A 21,316-nucleotide genomic window follows, 5' to 3' on the forward strand; every position below is an offset into this window, starting at 1 on the left:
TGGACAAAGTACCATGGGAACAAAGAGATGATGAATTCTTTCCAAGAGGAGTCATTAGTCGACATTATACTTTCCTGGCTTTCCAGGATAGGAAAGAAAAAAAAAAGAAAAAGAAGAAGTAGAAGAAGAAAAAAGACGTGCCCAAGAGGCATCATTTGAGTCAGGCTTACAAACATGAATGGGGTTGCATAAATACTCTAATGTAGTTAAATTGTAGGGTAGGAAGGCAGGGGGGCAAAAGGAATATATTAAGAAGGGTTGGGGTCCAGATGAAAGGGATAAAGCTGGAAAGGTAGGGTTTAGGGCCAAATTGTGAAAAAATTCAAATGTCATGTTAAAGATCAACTTTTAAGCAATGTAAAACAAAAAGATGTCAAACCTGGGAAATAAAAAGATTAGATGTTGTTTTTACAAGTGATGCTGATGGCAATAAGTTGGATGAACTAGAAAAAAAATTACCCTAATATGTATTACTTGCATGTATTCCAAAATGAGGTCCTTCCAAACAACTAATCACAGGAGATTGGGGGAGGAGGTATGTGTTCTGAAATCAACAGGTTTTAGAAATGCTGCATGTATACATATTAGCATATTAAATGGCTACACATCTGAGATATAACATATTTTAAAAAGGAAATTTTAAAGTTGTTTAATTTTCAAGTTGTTTAATCCAATTTTTAAGTTGTTCTAAATATTTACTGTGTTCATTCACTCAAAAGACACGTCAAAACTTCCTAAGTTTAAATATTTCAGAATATGAATCCAGAGTTTCTTGCCTTATGATTTTTTCTACCACTTAATCAGATGCTTTAATTCTACTTTAATGTCATACTTAATAGTACTATTCATCATAAAGTTTTCATATAGGTAATACTAAGTAATATTTTAAAACTTCTACACTGTAATAACAGCATAGTAGAAAAATATTTTTCCACTCCTACACATTGTTTCTTTTAAGAATACAATTTCAGGATTTTATGACCAGACCCCTGACAAGAAAACACTGAGAAGGCAGGAATGAATTGTTTTGCAGGAAGAGGAACAAAAGAGTATAATATCAGTTAGGAGATAAAATATGCCATCCTCAAATATGCTACTGTCGGAGGCGTTTGAACCAGAGCGACTCCATCTTAAAGAGGAGTAGCGTAAAATAAGGCTGCGACCTACGGGGCTGCATTCCCAGACAGGCAATCTAAGTCACAGGATGAGATAGGAGGTTGGCTCAACATACAGGTCATAAAGAACTTGCTGATTTAAAAGGTTGCAGTAAAGAAACAAGCTAAAACCCCATCTGACCAAGATGGCAAAGAGAGTGACCTCTGGTCATCTTCACTGCTTATTATATGCTAATTATGATGCATTAGTCTGCTAAAAGACACTCCCACCAGCACCATGGCAGTTTTCAAATGCCCTAGCAATGTCAGGGAGTTATCCTATACGGTCTAAAAGAGGGAGGCATGAATAATCTACCTCTTGTTTAGCACATAATCAAGAAATAACCATAAAAATGGGAAACCACCAGCCCTCAGGGCTGCTTTGCCTATGGAATAGCCATTCCTTTATTCCTTTGCTTTCTTAATAAAGCTGCTTTCACTTTTACTCTGCGGATTTGCCTCAAATTCTTTCTTGCATGAGATCCAAGAACACTCTTTCAGGGTCTGGATCAGGACCCCTTTCTGGTAACAGTATGAAAATAAAACCAGAGAAATCAGAAATCCTATATATCAGGGGTTTCTTAAAAATGTGTTCTGTTTTGTTTTATTCTCAGAGAGCAGTTGTCAAACACTTAGAAGCATCCCGCTGCCTAATGGAACCACCTCTTAGCAGCCTCCTTAGTCCCTGACAGCACGGTCAGGAGATGTCAACATGTAAGTAAGGAACCACTGTGAATGTGACCAGGAGCTATTAGTTGTGTATTCTGCCAAATCAGCTGACCGGATTACATTAGCCATGGGGTTGTATGTGAAAACTGATTGTGGATCCGTAATCTTGGATCTCGCACATGACTTACAGAGAGGAAACAGTCATGACTTGAGAAAAGAATTTTTATCTGAGAATTTTACATTATCAAGCCCAGAAAGGCATTAAAATCAGACAGAAATAACATCCCACTCCACCCCTTTCATGAGCTATGTACTCATGTCTTGATACGGTTTGCTATTGCCACAAGCAGCTATAAATTAACCTAATAATGCCTCAGCAGATACTATAACCCACACCCTGCAGCTTAACAATGTATAGCCAATCAATAGCTGATGTTATTTCAATGTAAATTCTTGATAAACAACTCAGGAACTCCCTCTTTTTTTCCCCCTTTAAAAATCTACTTGTAACTGCTGCTAATTGGAGTATATATTCAGGGCAACTTGAATCTATACTCCCAGGTTGCAATCCTCAAGCTTGGCCAAAAGAAACTCTGCTTCCATTAATTTTGCTTCAGCTTCTTCCTTGTAAGTCGACAGCTTAATGTTTGAAAGCAACGAAAAGTTAAGAAATATTAATAGCAGGCCAGGTGCGGTGGCTCACGCCTGTAATCCCAGCACTTTGGGAGGCGGGTGGATTGCCTGAGGTCAGGAGTTCGAGACCAGCCTGGCCAACATGATGAAACCCTGTCTCTACTAAAAAAAAATACAAAAATTAGCTGGGCTTGGTGGTGGGAGCCTGTAATCCCAGCTACTTGGGAGGATGAGGCAGGAGAATTGCTTGAATCTGGGAGGCAGAGATTGCAGTGAGCTGAACCTGGGGACAAGTGAAATCAGTCACCAAAAAAAAAAAAAAAAAGGTAGTATCAGCATTAATTAAGAAAATCTCCTTAAAAAAAAAAAAAAAAAGAAGAGAACCTCGGCCAGGCGCGCTGGCTCATGTCTGTAATCCCAGCACTTTGGGAGGCTGAGGCAGGCGGATCACGAGGTCAGGAGATCGAGACCATCCTGGCTAACACACGGTGAAACCCTGTCTCTACTAAAAATATAAAAAAATTAGCCAGGCATGGTGGTGGGCACCTGTAGTGCCAGCTACTCGGGAGGCTGAGGCAGGAGAATGGCGTGAACCCGGGAGGCGGAGCTTGCAGTGAGCAGAGATCAGGCCACTGCACCCCAGCCTTGGTGACACAGCAAGACTCCGTCTCAAAAAAAAAAAAAAAAGAATTAAGAGAACCTCATAGTTAAGATTGGTTCTCCTTTGTTCCTCTTACGGAGGTATAACCAATTTTGTTGATAAAATGTTGGTTACTTACAGAAATTGAAAATACAACGACCAAAAGTAAACCACACCCAGGTACCAGAATTTAAACTCCCAGTAGCCCGAGCTGCTTGCCAAATGCCTTTCCATGGAGTAGATGGAATTTAACCCATCTTCTCACCTGACTCCAAATTCCTTCTCTTTCTCAAATCTTCCCACTTTTATTCCCCATTATTTCATTCCTTAGTGATTTTCCAAAAACATTCTCCTAAATTACCTCTGAAAATAACAAGAGATAACACTTGGTCTGTGTTATCAGTGCAGTATTCCCTGTTTCCAAGCCTCTATGTCATTATTGGTGTCTCAGCTTCAAAAGTGAAACTTTATTGCAGTCTAGGTTTCTTTTCTGACTCTCTCTCCATGTCCCTTGGCTATTCATGGAGGTTCATTTCCCTACGGTAACTTACTGCCAAATAGCATACACATTAAATCCAAGGGACCCTGGACAGCCATGTGTAAGTCAGGGCATTGGTTTTATTGCAAGAACAGTATCTACTGACTCTCTCTTGTTCCGCAGTTCTGAGATGACAGGATCCAGTGTTTGGAGTTATAATACTACACGCAAATAATCTTCATCGCATTTCCAAATGGATATAGAGTCAGCTTTCAAAAATATGTACCAAAACTACTGAATATTGCTACAGAAGTGACTTTCAAATAACAATGTGATTTACATTTGGAATAATGAGTTAAATACAAAAGAGACAAATACAACTGAACATTACAAGGACCAAACAACTACTTTACCAAAGCACAGTTATCTATGTCTCCATCCCTCTTCTGCATCTGTTCTATTGTGTTCTCCCACTGTTTAATGAGTTCTTGTCTTTCATTGTGAATCTTACGAAAATCTTGTGCTGCTTTATCCAATTCTAACTGTCAAATAGAGAGCAAACAACATTTCTGTGAATTTAAATGGTTTCGCAAACATCACCTTGAAAATTAAGAAATAAAAATCTTCCTTAAACTAACCTGTGCACTTATAGTCTCTGTAAGTTCGTTGTCAAGTATCTTTCTTTTCTGATTACATTCCAAAGTTAGTCTTTCTAATTGCAGAGTCAGTGCCTATGATGTAATTAAATACAAAGATACTTATAATTCTCATTCTATTAATTTAAATGTCAGTGTATCTAACATTAAATAGTATTACACTATACATATACATTTATTGTATATCTAAAACAACTGTGAAATAATAAATCTTTCTTATCTTTTAACCCCAAAAAGCTAATCTAATGTGTTTGCATATAGCTGCATAAAAACTCAATTGTTTCTAAAATGGCTTACTATTTTTAAAGTAAATTAGAAAAAAGATTAAGTTATAATTTGCTATTTGAAAGTTTTAAAATAATGCATTTGGTATTAAATCTACTAGAAAATAGTATGTTTTATAATACTAGCTTTATTAGTATCACCAGATATAAGTAGATTTTAAGTGATTTTTATCACATAATCAATAGCACTACAGTATCAAATCAGCAAAAACTACATGTAATATTCAAACTACATTTTAGGCAAAATAGCTAAAATACTTTAAAATAGTTCTAGTAGAAAACTTTCTCTTCTGAAATGTTTTTGAGCATCCTTATAAATCAGGATATTCTTAACCTGTGGTCCACGGATCCTCAAATAATCAAAGGGAATCAGAGAATCTATGAAACAGTCAGCAATATTTTATGGGTATTTGAATATAGTCGTTTTTTCTACAGAGAAGACATTTGGCTTTATTAGCTTCTCCAAGAAGCCTCTGACTCAGAAGTTGAAGAATTGCTGCCTTAAAAATCATTAAGTATAACTTTAGGTAAATAGGTTGACATACTACAGATTTAGAGAAAACCTAACAGTTACAATTTGTAATTTCTCACCCTGATTTTATTATCATCTTGTTGTGCATACTTCTGAAGAGTGAGAGCATCACTATCTTTATGAGCGGATTCTTCTAACCAGGCCTCCAATGCTTGCTGGTCCCAGTTCATTTGACATTTCAAACCATCCAATTTTTGAGTGGCTTTAAATATGCCATTCTAATTTCCAAAGAGAGAGAGAAAGGGGGAGATTACAAGACATTATTTACTATACAGACTAAAATAAAACATACCTTTATATACTATGCAGCAAAATTAAAAATGAAGAAATCCTGTCCCTGCCTTCCAGATGTTTACAATATGCCATATTTTAATTATATAAACTATAATTATATAGCTTGTATCTTAATTATTTCATTGTGAGATAGAGGAGAGATGACTATACAAAGTCAAGAACAGCAGTTGAGCCAAAGCTTGCTTTAAAAGGCTTTAGGCTTTAAGGTAGCTCCCTCACAGCAACTGCATTAATCATTCCACCAAAGCCACTCCAAATATACATGCAATCATAGTTAAAATAATATGTTTGGTATGCTAACTCAAATCCAAGACAAGTATCCTTCAGCCCCATTTCCGATCATATTTTTTGCCCCTAAGAAGTCTCTTACAGAGAAATTTTGGAAACATTTCTAACTGAAGTAAATATAGTAAAAGAGATAAAAACATTTATGTACATTTAGTTACTTAACAAATCTAGACTCATAAAAAAACAGAGAAGACATATTTGAATTACATACAAATACAAATTTGTAATTTGTATGTAATTATATACAAAGTATATATATACAAAGTATGTAATTATATACAAAGATTACATTATAAAATATGTAAGTGTATTTCCATATGTATATGCACATGTAAAGAGAAGAATCAGAATTTGGAAAGAGCTCGCAAATCAAGTAACTATAAACTAAAGAAAAGACAGAAATAGGTTAAAGTAGTTTAATGTTAGAGTCACAAAACTGATAAATCAATATGAAAGGTCAACATTTTAAATAAAATTCAAAATTAAAAGTGATTTTTAAAAATGTGGCTGTTAAAAATCTAACACTTACATATAAACCACGCCTGGTATTTTATAACAGGCAGCAAGTATGGTACTTTGCATATAGCAAGTCTCAGTAAGTAGCTGGTGAATGAATAATGGGAAAATGTAATATTCTATTATTGTTTCATTCAAATCACAGCTCCATGTGCCTTTCGCTGTCCAAAAAATATGTAAGTAAACACTAGGAAACTAATGTATGCCTTTCCCATACAGGAAAAAAAAAGTCAATGCTCATTTGGTGATGGAAGAATGAACAGTAGCACAGAATTTTAAGTAATATTTCAACATATACTTCTTTATCACTTTTCTTTTCCAGTATTGAAGCCATCTCATTTTCCAGCCGTTGAATTTCATCTTTCACTCGTCCCAATTCTCTATGAGCAATGGCCTTAAAATGTTCTTCACTTTCAGTCTCACGCTCCCTTGCTTTGCAAAGAGACTACAGAATAACACATAAGATAAAAAGGCTTTTAAAATTTTAGAAATTTTGAATAAAAATATTTATAATAATCCATTAGATTAAAACAAAGTTCCCATAAATTGATTACATGAAGTACTATTAATTTCACTACTCTAAAATCTACATTACATTAGACTGTGATTACAATATAGTTGGTGTTGCTCACTAGTTGTAAGAAAGTCAATGAATTGTGCTAGGAGAAAATACTGTCAATAGTTTTCAGATACTAGGCTGATCTAGGAAAACTAAAGAAAACCAAAGTTTCAGTTAGACTTAAAACTTATTATCTACAAATAAGAAATATCCATTAAAAAACGATTGAGAAATGAGATGTTTTATATGAATTGATCACATATTCTAATTAACAGACATTATTTTTAAATAATTAAACACCAATGGTTGTAAATATTCTCTGGAATATATTAGCATATAATCGCACCTTTATGTTCAGTTTTATGTAATAAAAGAGTATGTGTTAACTAATTTTACAGTGCTTCAAAGTTATCACTTAGTATTAATTTTACAGTACTAAAGCTACCATTGTTGGAGGTTTATTACTCTTTTGTCTCTATTACTCTATTCATTTGAGGTTTGATGATAATAAGATACAACTACAGAGTCTCTGCCTCTCCAATCCCCAGCTCAGTAGTTTAATAACTTAAGGAAAAGTGTTGTTCCAAATAGTTTATCAATTACTCAATCACATTGAGATTCAAGAATTCTGAGATTGTTTTTAAGTTTATTAAATTTGTAACTTTCTAATAAGACTCGTAAGCCACGAAATACTTACTTATCTATATTGATTATAAATTGCTTTTTAAAATATGGCACTGTTCATTTTTTTGAAACTGCATACTATTTCTCAGACAGTAGATGCAGTTTAAAAAAAAACTAGTTTGAGATAGAAGTTAGAAAACTTTCCAATGCTGTTTGCTGAGCTGCCTGGTTTGCTGGGCATCATTAGGGAGTGAGTTTCTATACTTGAACCAATTATGAAGCTTACTTAATCACCACAAGTTTTAATTTTTATTATATTTATGTTAACATTTCTAAGACGCCTAATGTCTTCCCCAGTTATCTTAAATAAAGTCTCTTAAGTGTAATTTAACTTTTTAATCTCAGGATTATTATTATGAATTTCAATTCTTGAACAATGCTAAGATGCCCTATGTGTAGACTACTGGCCTCCACTCAAAATGGCCCCAGTGAGTTGTGCTGAAAAATAAAAAAGGAGACAAATTTTATTATGTATTATATTAGCTCTGTTTCTGCTTATGGCCATCATTTCTCACCACCATCATTGTACCTTTCTCAAATAACCTGCTGTCTAATACAGATTGTTTGAATAATGATTTCTCCTTTCATATGGATTAATTTTTTGTTTAAAATTGGAGCAGTCGCAGCACTTTGGGAGGCTGAGGCGGGAGTATCACCTGAGGTCAGGAGTTCGAGACCAGCCTGACCAACATGGTGATATCCTGTCTCTACCAAAAATACAAAAATTAGCTGGGTGTGGTGGGTGCCTATAATTCCAGCTACTCGGGAGGCTGAGGCATGAGAATCTTTTGAACCCAGGAGGCAGAGGTTGCAATGAGCTGAGATCACGCCACTGTACTCCAGCCTAAGAAACAGAGCGAGACTTCATCTCAAAAAAAAAAAAAAAAAAAAAATTGGACCAGTAGTTAGTTCCTCTAAGCCTTTTTCTATCTACTTTCATGTTCAAGGTTATGTTCACAATAGTTTAATTATGCTAAGGTTTCCTATTATAGCTGTAAAAATCACAGATGTAAATACACTATGAGATGTTCCATGACTACACGATATAATCAAGATAAATTTCAGTTACTGTACCTGTGTAATTGAGAGCTCTTGCTTAACATTTTTGAAGTGAGAAGCCATAGAATTAATTCGCTCTTCAGACTCACGTAACTCATCTTGCAAGCTTGCTCTTTCATCCTTCAGCTTTGACAACTGTAAATAATAAATACCATGATTAACCAAAGTCCTGTTAAGTTTTACCATATGAAGGACCTAAAATCAAAGAAAATTAAATTTTCATTTACACTGTCTTCGTCAATTTGGACTGCTATAACAAAAATATCATAGACTAGGTAGCTTAAACAAAATTTAATTTGATTCATGAGAAATTCCTCACAGTTCTGAAGGCTAGGAAGTCCAAGATTAAGGTGCCAACTAATGTGGTTCCTGGTGAGGGCCCCCTTTCTGATTTGCAAACAGATGCCTTCTTGCTGTATCTTCACATGGCAGAGAAAGAGATCATCTCCCTCTTGTCTTTTCTTAAAAGGGCACCAACACCATTCACGAGGGCTCTACCTCAATGATCTGTTTACTTCTCAAAGGCTTCATCTCGAAATATCATCACATTGAGTATTGAGACCACCATATGAATTTTGGGAGGACGCAAACATTAAAAACATAGCATTTTGTTTCTTTAAATGTCCACATGAACTTCTAAAATCTACTAATTCTTTAAATATTATAAAATAGTGTTGTGATTTGGAGATTACTGTGGGAAAATTAGCACCATATTACACGGAAAAGAAATCTCTTTTAGATTTGCAGCAGTAGCAGATCTACTCAAAAATGCATTTTTCATACAGCAATACTATATTTTTATAGGGCAAAAATGAGATTCTATTCCATTATTAAACCATAACATATCTTTTTTTTTTTTTTTTGAGATGGAGTCTTGCTCTTGTCACCCAGGCTGGAGTGCAGTGGCGTGATCTCGGCTCACTGCAACCTCTGCCTCCCGGGTTCAACAAGATTCTGCTGTCTCAGCCTCCTGAGTAGCTGGGATTACAGGTGCCCACCACTACACCTGGCTAATTTTTTTTTTTTTTTTTTTTTGGTATTTTTAGTAGAGAAGGGGTTTCACCATGTTGGCCAGGCTGGTCTCGAACTTCTGATCTTAGGTGATCTGCCCACCTCAGCCTCCCAATGTGCTGGGATTACAGGCATGAGCCACCATGCCCGGCCTAAACCACAAGATATCTTAAGCGAACAAGAGCATACTAACGAGATGTAACAAAAACAGAGCAGGAACCGTAAATTTGAATAGTCGCTAGGCATCAAGCATGATTTCTTCTCCAAGAACTCCTTTTCAAACCCCATTGAACTGGACTAAGTTTAAGAGAACAGAACAACTGACTTTTATGTACCTAGAAACTGTTTCTTAATGTATTTTGCTGGAAACAAAACTGTGTAAATGTTAAACAAAATAAATCCTTGGGAAATTATAAGACAGATTCTCAGGATTATTAGAATATACTATCCCTCAAAGCAGCATATAAGGGCAACGAAATAAAAATATGCTTTCTTGAGGTCTGGAGCTACAGTCCCCAAAGTCAGGGATATCTCCTGAGGGTACACAACACAATCCACTGAAGTGTGAAAGGAAATATTAGAATTTCGATTTAAGAAAAAAATACTAATTTACTCATTTGTATGTCGTATACTAATATTAAATACTTTTTTTTGCTTTTTGTGTCATTAAACTTTTAATTCCCTCTCGTTTCCTGTTCTTTTTTTAAAAAGTTATTAAAATGAGTTCTTAGTTTCTTTACTTTTTGTCTTAATGATTGAATTAAAAAGGCATTTAAGGCTATATGTTTTCTTTAAATAAAATTTTTGCTGTTTCCCATGGATCTGGGCATGAAGTAGTCTCTTTTTACTGTTTTCTGAAATTTGATTTTTCCTTTTCAATTTATTTTTCATATAAGGGCCACCCAAGGATATTTCTCAGAAACATGCCTAAGTATTTAATATGGAGGATCATTTTTAATTATTTAATAAATAATTTTAAAAAATAATTTTAAAATAATCTATTACAAATTCTATTGGCTTATTATCAAATAATGTGACCTACAGAATGTTTGTATAGCATTTTAGGGATTATAATTTTTTAATTTTGGCAAAATATACAGCATAAAATTTTCCATTTTAACCATTGCTATGTGTACAGTACAGTGGCATTAAGTACATTCACACTGTTATACAACCATTACCACCAATCCATCTACAGAACTTTTTCATCTTCCCTGAACCTCTATACCGATAAACACTGACTCCCCATTCCCCGCTCCTCTCAGCCCCTGGCAACCACCATTCCACTTTCCATCTCTATGAATGTGACTACTCTAGATCCTCATATAAATGCAATCATGCAATATTTGGCTTTTTGTTTCTGGGTTATTCACTTAGCACAATGCTTTCAAGTTTCGTCATTGACTTTTAATGCATTAAGATTTTGTTTTGGTATAGTACATGATCCACTCTTGTAAATGTTTTATGGGTATGTTTTAAGGTGTATATTCTCTATTCAAGAGATAGGTGTCTCTATGTTTTTATTTTTATTGTATTATATCCCTTATATCCTTATTTTTGTCTAGTAGAGTTGTCTAATTCTGAGGTGCTCATTAATGAAATAGCTCACTGTAACTGTACTTTTGTCAAAGTCTACTTGCATTTATAATAGGTCTTGCTTTTATGTAATTAGCTGTTGTGTTTTGTATATACAGCTTTATGACTTTTATTTGCTTCATCAATTATGCCATTTATAATTGCATAATGTCCCCAGAGCAAACTTCTGACTTTTAAATGAAAGCATAATTAACTCTCCACAAGTTGAAAAGCCCTTCCCCAAAGAGTTTCCAAACAACATTTTATAGCTTCTTTCTTAAATATAAAGGGACATGTAACAATCACCAGATATTTATTGAAAATTTACATCATGTGCAGGATGCCAAAATAAACAAACAAGATCCCAGAAGAAAGATAATTCAGGACAAAAAAGACAAGAACTAAACACATACACATTATACACACACACACACACACACACACACAATCAGATTAGAGAAGATATTTTACCCATAAAACAAGACCATGGTGCTACAAAAAAGCAACAAAGAACTTGAAAATATAGTTCATCAATATAGTCGCCCAAATAAAATATGCAATGGAAAGATAAAACCCTAAATACTTTCAGAGTTTTTTTTTTTTAAAAAAAAGGTAAACTACAAAGAAACAGAAATCAGACTAATATCAGATTACTAACTGAAACACATCTGGAAGATAATTGATACATTCCAAATTCTGAAGTAAAATTATTTTCAACTTAGAGTCTTCTACCCAGCCAAACTACCATCGAATGTGATTGTAAGTAAAGATATTTTCAGAGATTCAAAGATTCAGAGTGTTTACATCTCATACAGCCTTCTTATGGAGACACAAGAAACTATTTTATCAAAATAAGGGAATAATACAGACATACTTCATTTTGTTGCGCTTTAATTTATTGTACTTCTCCAATAGCCCATTTTTAACGAAGTGAAGTTTTGTGGCAACCCTGTATCTAGCAAGTCTGTCAGCATCATTTTTCCAATAGCATGTGCTTATTTTGTGTCTCTATGTCACATTCTGGTACTTCTTGCAATATTTAAAACTTTTTCATTATTATTCTATCTGTTACGGTTATCAGTGATGAGTGATCTTTGATGTTACTATTGTAATTGTTTTGGGGTGCCACAAACCGTGCCTCTATAAGACAATGAACTTAATCAAAAAATGTTGTATGTCTTCTGACTGCACCACTGACCAGGCCTCCCTCATCACTCTCCCTCTTTTGGGGCCTCTCTATTACTGGAAACACAATATTGAAATTAGGCCAATTAATAACCTTACGATAGCCTCTATGTATAAAAATCAAAAGCTAGAAATGATGAAGGCCCAAAGTTGACATAGGCCAAAAACTCAGCCTCTTGCACCAAACAATTAACCAAAAGTTGTGAATACAAAGGAAATGTTCTTGAGGGAAATTAGAAGTGCTACTCCCTTGAGCACACAAATGATAAGAAAGCAAAATAGCCTTATTGCTGATATGCAGAAAGTGAGGTAGGAGGTGGGTCTAGACTCCAGAGGCAGAACTCAGACATCAGACCAAATTGAGGACTAGCTAAAACAGGTTCGGGCGGAGGCAGGTTTCTATAAGACATGCTCACCAGTGTGCCATGTCAGTTCACCTTTGCCATGGCAACACCCAGAAGTTACTACCCGCTTTGAACCAGGCACAATGGCTCATGCCTGTAATCCCAACATGTTGGGAGGCCAAGGCAGGCAGATCACTTGAGACCAGGAGTTCAAGACCAGTCTTGCCAACATGGCAAAACCCATCTCTACTAAAAATAAAAAAAAAAATTAGCTGGGCATGGTGGCCCACAATGGTAGTCCCAGCTACTTGGGAAGCTAAAGTAGGGGGATCACTTAAGCCTGGGAGACAGAGGTTGCAGTGAGCTGAGATCACGCCACTGCACTCTAGCCTGCGCAACAAAATGAGATCCTGTCTCAAAAAAACTTTGTTTTTTTGAGAAATGAAAAAACCCAGGAGTCTTCCAGACTTGGGGTCTTCAGATATGCTAGTCTCTCTTCCTAGAACATTTTCCTTCCCTAATGGCTAGTTTTATATTATTATTCAGGGCTTCATATTCTTCAGTTTGTATATAAAATTAGAGAGGCCGTCCCTGCCCATTTAATTCAATACAGTTTTTCCCAGTTATTTTCTCTCATGGCAACCTTTTCACATTTAGTAATTACCTTCAAACAACTTACCACAATTAGTAACTATGTTTCTATTTGCTTGTTTATTTATTTTCTATCTTTGCCACTAGATTATAAGATGAATGACAACAGGAACCATATACATTCTTAAAATTTTTTTGCTTAAGCTTAATGGCAAGAAGCATATGCATTTTGTTCACCCTATATTCAGAATCTAGAGTAATGTCTAAAATATAATAGCACTCAATAAAAATCCACAGAGAGAACAGATATAGGAATTACAAGAGTTTTAGATTTGTATGGAGTTATATCTGCCAGTCTTTTCTTTGGTGATTTTTATGTTTTGTGCTACACTGAGGAAGGCCTTTGCCAGAAGATTATTTTAAAAGTCTCCAATAAATTCATGTAGTACTTTTATACATACTGTACAGCAAAATTTGTAACACACATGAAATGTGTATGTTCATGTGTTAGAGGAAGCAGATTCATAACTCGTTTTTCAAAACAAAATAGCAATAGACCATTTATTAAATAGTATATCCCTCTCCTTTGGTTGGAAATGCATCTTTTTTATATTAAATTCTCATACATGCAAAGGTATGCTTCTGGATGTCTGGTGTTTCATTGATTTATTTATCTTTGCAAAAGTGCCACACTGTTTTGAGTAGCATAGCTTTTTAGTATGGTAGGGCAAAACTCACTATCACCACCATCACAACTATTTTGTCTAGTATCAAACACTTTCACTTCCAAATGAACTTTGGAATTGACTTGTCAAGTTTTTTTTTAAAAGGGCCCTAGGCATTTTCATTGAAATTTTATTGAATATACAGAATAATTTAATAACTGAAACTTTTATCATATTGTCTTCCTACCCAGAAATATGTAAATGTCTCCGTTTGTTCAGATCTTCTTTCATGTAATTAATTCTTAATATACTTGCACATGACCAGATTCAGAGCATTTCTGTAACCCCAGAATTAGAAGAAACCTCCAAGATTGCCCTGACCACAAAATGTACATCAGCAACATGCAGTGCTTTTACACTTCCACTGATTAGGTACTCACTACCTCCTGAGGAAATGCATTTTACCACAATAGATAACGAAATAGATAATGACTTGGATAATGAAATAAGTCTCACAGGGAAAATATCAGGGGTCCTCTAATTGTCCTGTTTCACAATTTCCTTATCTACACAAAATGCTTTTTTAGTGATGATTATCTTGACCAGTATCTATAAAAATTTTTAAACATGTACACGTCACAAGGCTGTATCAGATTGTTGACTGTTCTGTTGAGCACTGTTAATGAAAGAGATGGATGTAAAGTCTTTACAAAGGGGCACTGACTTCACAGCCAAATATTACGCAATATTTCTGAAATCATTGTTACTTTTTTTCAGTGTTTTCATCATTGTTCCTGGCACACAGTAATCTCTTGATTAATACTCACTGAATTAATGAATGGATCGTTCTTATGGATTTAGTTCTCATAACAGGGGGACATAACTACATTAAAAACATGTTCTAATGCAGAGGAACAGTAAAGACCTCTCTAATTACAGACTTTCAATATCCTTTGCTGGGAAATACACATTCACAATTTGTTTTTGCCCATGACAACCACTGCCTTGTAAAAAAATATTATGTAATTTACTTAATATTTTTAAGGATGTTTACAAGTATTATCATGTAATTAAGTTGGGTACAGTGTTGTGTATGGAAGGGGTGTGTGTGTGTGTGTGTCTAATTAATACCTGAAGATGAGTGACATTAAACAAAAGTTAACAATTTTCTATGACTATTTCCTAGAACCCAAGGCAAAGAAGAAAAGAAAGGTCTTTATATCAAAGTATTCTCACCTATAAGTAAAATGGTCCTAAAAATCAAAAGAATTGGTTAAACCAATACTTTAAGAAGCTTTGATATTCAGAGGTCCACACTTTTACTAGTGGAAAAACACACTTTACTGATTTTATTCATTTACTCTGATTCCATAGATGGTGCTTCATGTCTGCATATGTAAAGTACCACAGTGCCTTTTTTCTTTTTTTTTTTTTTTTTTTGCTTTCTTTACTTTTTTCTCCTTAATTTCTTGAAATAAATCAAAAGTGCTACTCCCTTGAACATACAAATGATAAGAAAGCAAAATAGCCTTATTGCTGATATGGAGAAAGTGAGATACAAGGTGGGTCTAGACTAAAAGGCAGGGCTTCGACACCAGACCAAATTGAGAACTAGCTAAAGCAGGGATGAAGGGGAAGCAGCTTTCCATAAGACATGCTTGCCAGTGTCCCATGTCAGTTTACTACTGTCATGGCAACACCCAGAAGTGGTCACCCCTTTGGGCTGGACGTGGTAGCTCACACCTATAATCCCAACACATTGGGAGGCCAAGGCTGGCGGATCACTTCAGGCCAGGAGTTGAAGACCAGCCTGTCCCACATGGCAAAACCCTATGTCTACTAAAAATACAAAAACTAGCTAGGTGTGGTGGCATGCACCTGTAATCCCAGCTACTTGCAGGGCTGAGGCACAAGAATGCTTGAGCCTGGGAGGCGGAGGTTGCAGTGAGCCAAGTTGGTGTCACTGCACTCCAGCCTGGGTGACAGAGCAAGACTGTGTCAAAAAAAAAAAGTTATCACTCCTTTCCATAGCAACAACCCAATGACCTGGAAGTTACTACCCTTGTTTTAGAAATTGCTGCATAATCTGACCCTAAGTATATGTACAATTAAAGTGGGTATAAATATGACTCCAGAACTGTCTCTGAGCTGCTACTCTGGGCACCTGTTTCCAAGTATCCCTGCTCCACAAGGAGCAGTACCTCTGCTGCTGCATACTGCCACTTCAGTAAAAGTTACTGTCTAACACCACTGGCTCACCCTTGAATTCTTTCCTGTGTGGAGCCAAGAACCCTCCAGGGCTAAGCCCCAATTCTGGAGTTTGCCTTCCCTGCATCAAAAGATTTAGTGGTCCACATAGAAGATTAAATAAGCCACAATCAGCTTACAGGTGCAGTGGTGTGATCTTGACTCACTGCAACCTCCATCTCCTGGGTTCAAGCGATTGTCCTTCCTCAGCCTCCTGAGTAGCTGGGATTACAGGCATGCACCACCATTCCTGTAAGCCAAAGCCTAATCCAGAGCAAGGCCCTTAACTTTCTTCAATTCTATGAAGGCTGAGAAGGGTGAGGAAGTTGCAGAAGAAAAGTTTAAAACTAGCAGAGCTGGGTTCTGATGTTTAAGGAACGAAACCATCTCCACAACACAAAAGTACAAAGTGAGACAGCAAGTTCTGATGTAGAGGCTGCAGCAAGTTATCTAGAAGATCTAACTAAGATCATTGATAAAGGTGGCTATACCAAACAACAGATTTTCAACATAGATGAAAAAGCCATATATTAAAAGAAGATGCCATCTATGACTTTTATAGCTCAATAGGAGAAGTCAATGCCTGGGTTCATAGCTTCAAAGGACAGTTTGACTATTAGGGGCTAATGCAGCCGGTGACTTTAAGTTGAAGCCAACACTCATTTACTATTCTGAAAATCCTGAGGCCCTTCAGAATTATGCTAAATCTACTCTGCAAGTGCTCTATAAATAGAACAAAAAAGCCTGGATGACACGTCTGTTTACAACATGGTTTACTGAATATTTTAAGCCCACTCTTGATTCCAGGTGCTCAGAAAAAAAGTAATTCCTCTCAAAATATTACTGCTCATTGGCCAGGTGTGGTGGCTCACACCTGTAATCCCAGCACTTTGGGAGGCCAAGGCAGGCGGATCACTTGAGGTCAGGAGTTCAAAAGCAGCCTGGCCAACATGGTGAAACTCCATCTCTACTAAAAATACAAAACTTAACCAGTGATGGTGGCGCATGCCTGTAATTCCAGCTACCAAGAAGGCTGAGGAAGGAGAATCGCTTGAACCCAGGAGGTAGAGGTTGCAGTGAGCCGAGATCACACCACTGTATCTCATCCTGGATGATGACAGAGTAAGGCTCCATCTCAAACAAACAAACAAAAAATTAATGCTAATTGACAATGCACCCAGTCACCCAAGAGCTGTGATGGAGACGTAAAAAGAGATTAATGTTTTCATGCCTGTTAACACAACATCCATTCTGCAGCCCATGGATCAAGAAGAAATTTTGACTTTCAAGACTTACTTCAGAAATACATTTTGTTAGGCTATTATCTGCCATAGATAGTGATTCCTATGATGGATCTGAGCAAGGTAAATTGAAAACCTTCTGGAAAGGATTTATCATTCTAGATGCCATTAAGAACATTCATGATTCATAAGAGAAGACCAAAATATCGGTATTAATAGGAGTTTAGAAGAAGAATATTCTAGCCCTCATGGATGACTTTAAAACGTTCAAGACTTCAATGGAGGAAGTAACTGCAGATAAGGTAGAAATAGCTAGAGAACTAGAATCAAAAGGGGAGCCTGAAGATGTGACTGAATTGCTGCAATCTTATTAACAAACTTGAACAGATGAGGAGTTGTTTCTTACGAATGAGCAAAGAAAGTGGTTCCTTGAGATAGAATCTACTCCTAGTGAAGATGCTGTGAACATTGTTGAAATTACAAGGGATTTAGAATATTACATAAGTATATTTGATAAAGCAGCAGCAGGGTATTGGAGAATTGACTCCATCTTTGAAAGTTCTACTGTGCATACAATGTTATCAAACATTATTGCATGCTACAGAAAAATCTCTCATGAAAGGGAGACTCCGTTGATGCAGCAAAGTTCATTGTTCTCTTATTTTAAAACACTGGCACAGCCACTTAAACCTTCAACCACCACCTTGATCAGTCAGCAAACATCAACATCAAAACAAGACTCTCCACCAGCCAAATGGTTACAACTCACTGAAGGCTCAGATACTTGTTAGTATTTTTTTTAACAATAAAGTATTTTTAATTAAGGTATGCACACGTTTTTAATTTTTTATTGAACACCTAATAGATTGAAGTAAAAGTAAACATAATTTTTACATGCAGTGTGTGACTTGCTTTATTGCAACGTTCACTTTGTTGCAGTGGTCTGGAACTGAACTCACAGTATCTGGAAGGTATGCCTACACAAGAAAAACGAAGGTATGTGATCTAGGAAATACAGCCTCAACTCAGCAGAGGAAGAAAGAGAATTTCCAAGGTAACAGTTGTAAAACAGGCCTGTAGGGAAATCTGTACATATTGGAAAATACAGTACTCCAGAAGGAAGTGGGTGGGAAGTAGGGGGCAGAAGGAATAGAAGAGTACCTTGAAGATGTGATACTTTAAGATGTATAAACTTAAAGCAGGCAATGCAAGGAAGTAGACTGGCAATCTAGGATGCAAGAAATCAAAATGACAGTACTTGGCAATGCAGGCTCTTTTTTGGTTCCACATGAACTTTAAAGTAGTTTTTTCCAATTCCGTGAAAAAACTCATTGGTAGCTTGATGGGGATGGCATTGAATCTGTAAATTACCTTGGGCAGTATGGCCATTTTCACGATATTGATTCTTCCTATCCATGAGCATGGAATGTTCTTCCATTTGTTTGTGTCCTCTTTTGTTGAGCAGTGGTTTGCAGTTCTCCTTGAAGGGGTCCTTCACATCCCTTGTAAGCTGGATTCCTAGACATTTTATTCTCTTTGAAGCAATTGTGAATGGGAGTTCACTCATGATTTGGCTGTTTGTCTGTTATTGGTGTATAAGAATGCCTGTGATTTTTGTACATTGATTTTGTATCCTGAGACTTTGCTGAAGTTGCTTATCAGCTTAAGGAGATTTTGAGCTGAGACGATGGGGTTTTCTAGATATACAATCATGTTATCTGCAAACAGGGACACTTTGACTTCCTCTTTTCCTAATTGAATACCCTTTATTTCTTTCTCCTGCCTGATTGCCCTGGCCAGAACTTCCAGCACTATGTTGAATAGGAGTGGTGAGAGAGGGCATCCCTGTCTTGTGCCAGTTTTCAAAGGCAATGCTTCCAGTTTTTGCCCATTCAGTATGATATTGGCTGTGGTTTGTCATAAATAGCTCTTATTATTTTGAGATACGTCCCATCAATACCTAATTTACTGACAATTTTTAGCATGAAGGGCTGTTGAATTTTGTCGAAGGCCTTTTCTGCATCTATCGAGATAATCATGTGGTTTTTGTCTTTGGTTCTGTTTTATGCTGGATTATGTTTATTGATTTGCATATGTTGAACCAGCCTTGCATCCCAGGAATGAAGCCCACTTGATCGTGGTGGATAAGCTTTTTGATGTGCTGCTGGATTTGGTTTGCCAGTATTTTATGGAGGATTTTTGCATCGATGTTCATCAGGGATATTGGTCTAAAAATTCTCTTTTTTTGTTGTATCTCTGCCAGACTTTTGTAACAGGATGATGTTGGCCTCATAAAATGAGTTAGGGAGGATTCCCTCTTTTTCTATTGATTGGAATAGGTTCAGAAGGAATGGTACCAGCTCCTCCTTGTACCTCTGGTAGAATTCAGCTGTGAATACATCTCGTCCTGGACTTTTTTTGGTTGGTAAGCTATTAATTATTGCCTCAATTTCAGAGCCTGTTATTGGGCTATTAAGAGATTCAACTTCTTCCTGGTTTAGTCTTGGGAGGGTGTATGTGTCCAGGAATTTACCCATTTCTTCTAGATTTTCTAGTTTATCTGCGTAGAGGTGTTTATGGTATTCTCTGATGGTAGTTTGTATTTCTGTGGGATTGGTGGTGATATCCCCTTTATCATTTTTTATTGCATCTATTTGATTCTTCTCTCTTTTCTTCTTTATTAGTCTTGCTAGTGGTCTATCAATTTTGTTGATCTTTTAAAAAAACCAGCTCCTGGATTCATTGATTTTTTGAAGGGTTTTTTGTGTCTCTATCTCCTTTGTTCTGCTCTTATCTTAATTGTTTCTTGCCTTCTGCTAGCTTTTAAATGTGTTTGCTCTTGCTTCTCTAGTTCTTTTAGTTGTGATGTTAGGGTGTCAATTTTAGATCTTTCCTGCTTTCTCTTGTGGGCATTTAGTGCTATAAATTTCCCTCTACACACTGCTTTAAATGTGTCCCAGAGATTCTGGTATGTTGTGTCCTTGTTCTCGTTGAAGCCAAAAGAACAAAGCTGGAGACATCACGCTACCTGACTTCAAACTATACTACAAGGCTACAGTAACCAAAACAGGATGGTACTGGTACCAAAACAGAGATATAGATCAATGGAACAGAACAGAGCCCTCAGAAATAATACCACACATCTACAACTATCTGATCTTTGACAAACCTGACAAAAACAAGAAATGGGGAAAGGATTCCCTATTTAATAAATGGTGCTGGGAAAACTGGCTAGCCGTACGTAGAAAGCTGAAACTGGATCCCTTTCTTACACCTTATACAAAAATGAATTCAAGACAGATTAAAGACTTAAATGTTAGACCTAAAACCATAAAAACCCTAGAAGAAAACCTAGGCAATACCATTCAGGACATAGGCATGGGCAAGGACTTCATGTCTAAAACACCAAAAGCAATGGCAACAAAAGCCAAAATTGACATATGGGATCTCATTAAACTAAAGAGCTTCTGCACAGCAAAAGAAACTACCATCAGAGTGAACAGGCAACCTACAGAATGGGAGGAAATTTTTCCAGTCTACTCATCTGACAAAGGGCTAATATCCAGAATCTACAAAGAACTCAAACAAATTTACAAGAAAAAATCAAACAACCCCATCAAAAAGTGGGCAAAGGATATGAACACACACTTCTCAAAAGAAGACATTTATGTAGCCAAAAGACACATGAAAAAATGCTCATCATCACTGGCCACCAGAGAAATGCAAATCAAAACCACAGTGAGATACCATCTCACACCAGTTAAATGGTGATCATTAGAAAGTCAGGAAACAACAGGTGCTGGAGAGGATGTGGAGAAATAAGAACACTTTTACACTGTTGGTGGGACTGTAAACTAGTTCAACCATTATGGAAGACAGTGTGGCGATTCCTTAAGGATCTAGAACTAGAAATACCATTTGACCCAGCCATCCCATTACTGGGTATATACCCAAAGGACTATAAATCATGCTGCTATAAAGACACATGCACATGTATGTTTATTGCAGCAC

At 36.3% G+C, this 21,316-nt stretch overlaps 1 protein-coding gene across 2 annotated transcripts in view; it reads right to left on the reverse strand.

Annotated features, from left to right (window-relative positions):
* Positions 1-21,316, reverse strand: part of CCDC39 (coiled-coil domain containing 39) — a 68,238-nt gene that overhangs the window by 44,134 nt on the left and 2,788 nt on the right. For both annotated transcript variants that reach the window (XM_058426473.1, XM_032174054.2), the window contains 5 exons: positions 8,462-8,581; positions 6,443-6,589; positions 5,106-5,264; positions 4,213-4,305; positions 3,988-4,116 (listed from right to left, as the gene is read on the reverse strand). In XM_058426473.1, the coding sequence (XP_058282456.1) occupies positions 3,988-4,116; positions 4,213-4,305; positions 5,106-5,264; positions 6,443-6,589; positions 8,462-8,581 (648 nt within the window). The remainder of the gene's footprint in view (positions 1-3,987; positions 4,117-4,212; positions 4,306-5,105; positions 5,265-6,442; positions 6,590-8,461; positions 8,582-21,316) is intronic.

This window comes from Hylobates moloch, unplaced genomic scaffold, assembly GCF_009828535.3.
Source record: "Hylobates moloch isolate HMO894 unplaced genomic scaffold, HMol_V3 SCAFFOLD_13, whole genome shotgun sequence".
Taxonomy (NCBI): Eukaryota; Metazoa; Chordata; class Mammalia; order Primates; family Hylobatidae; genus Hylobates; species Hylobates moloch.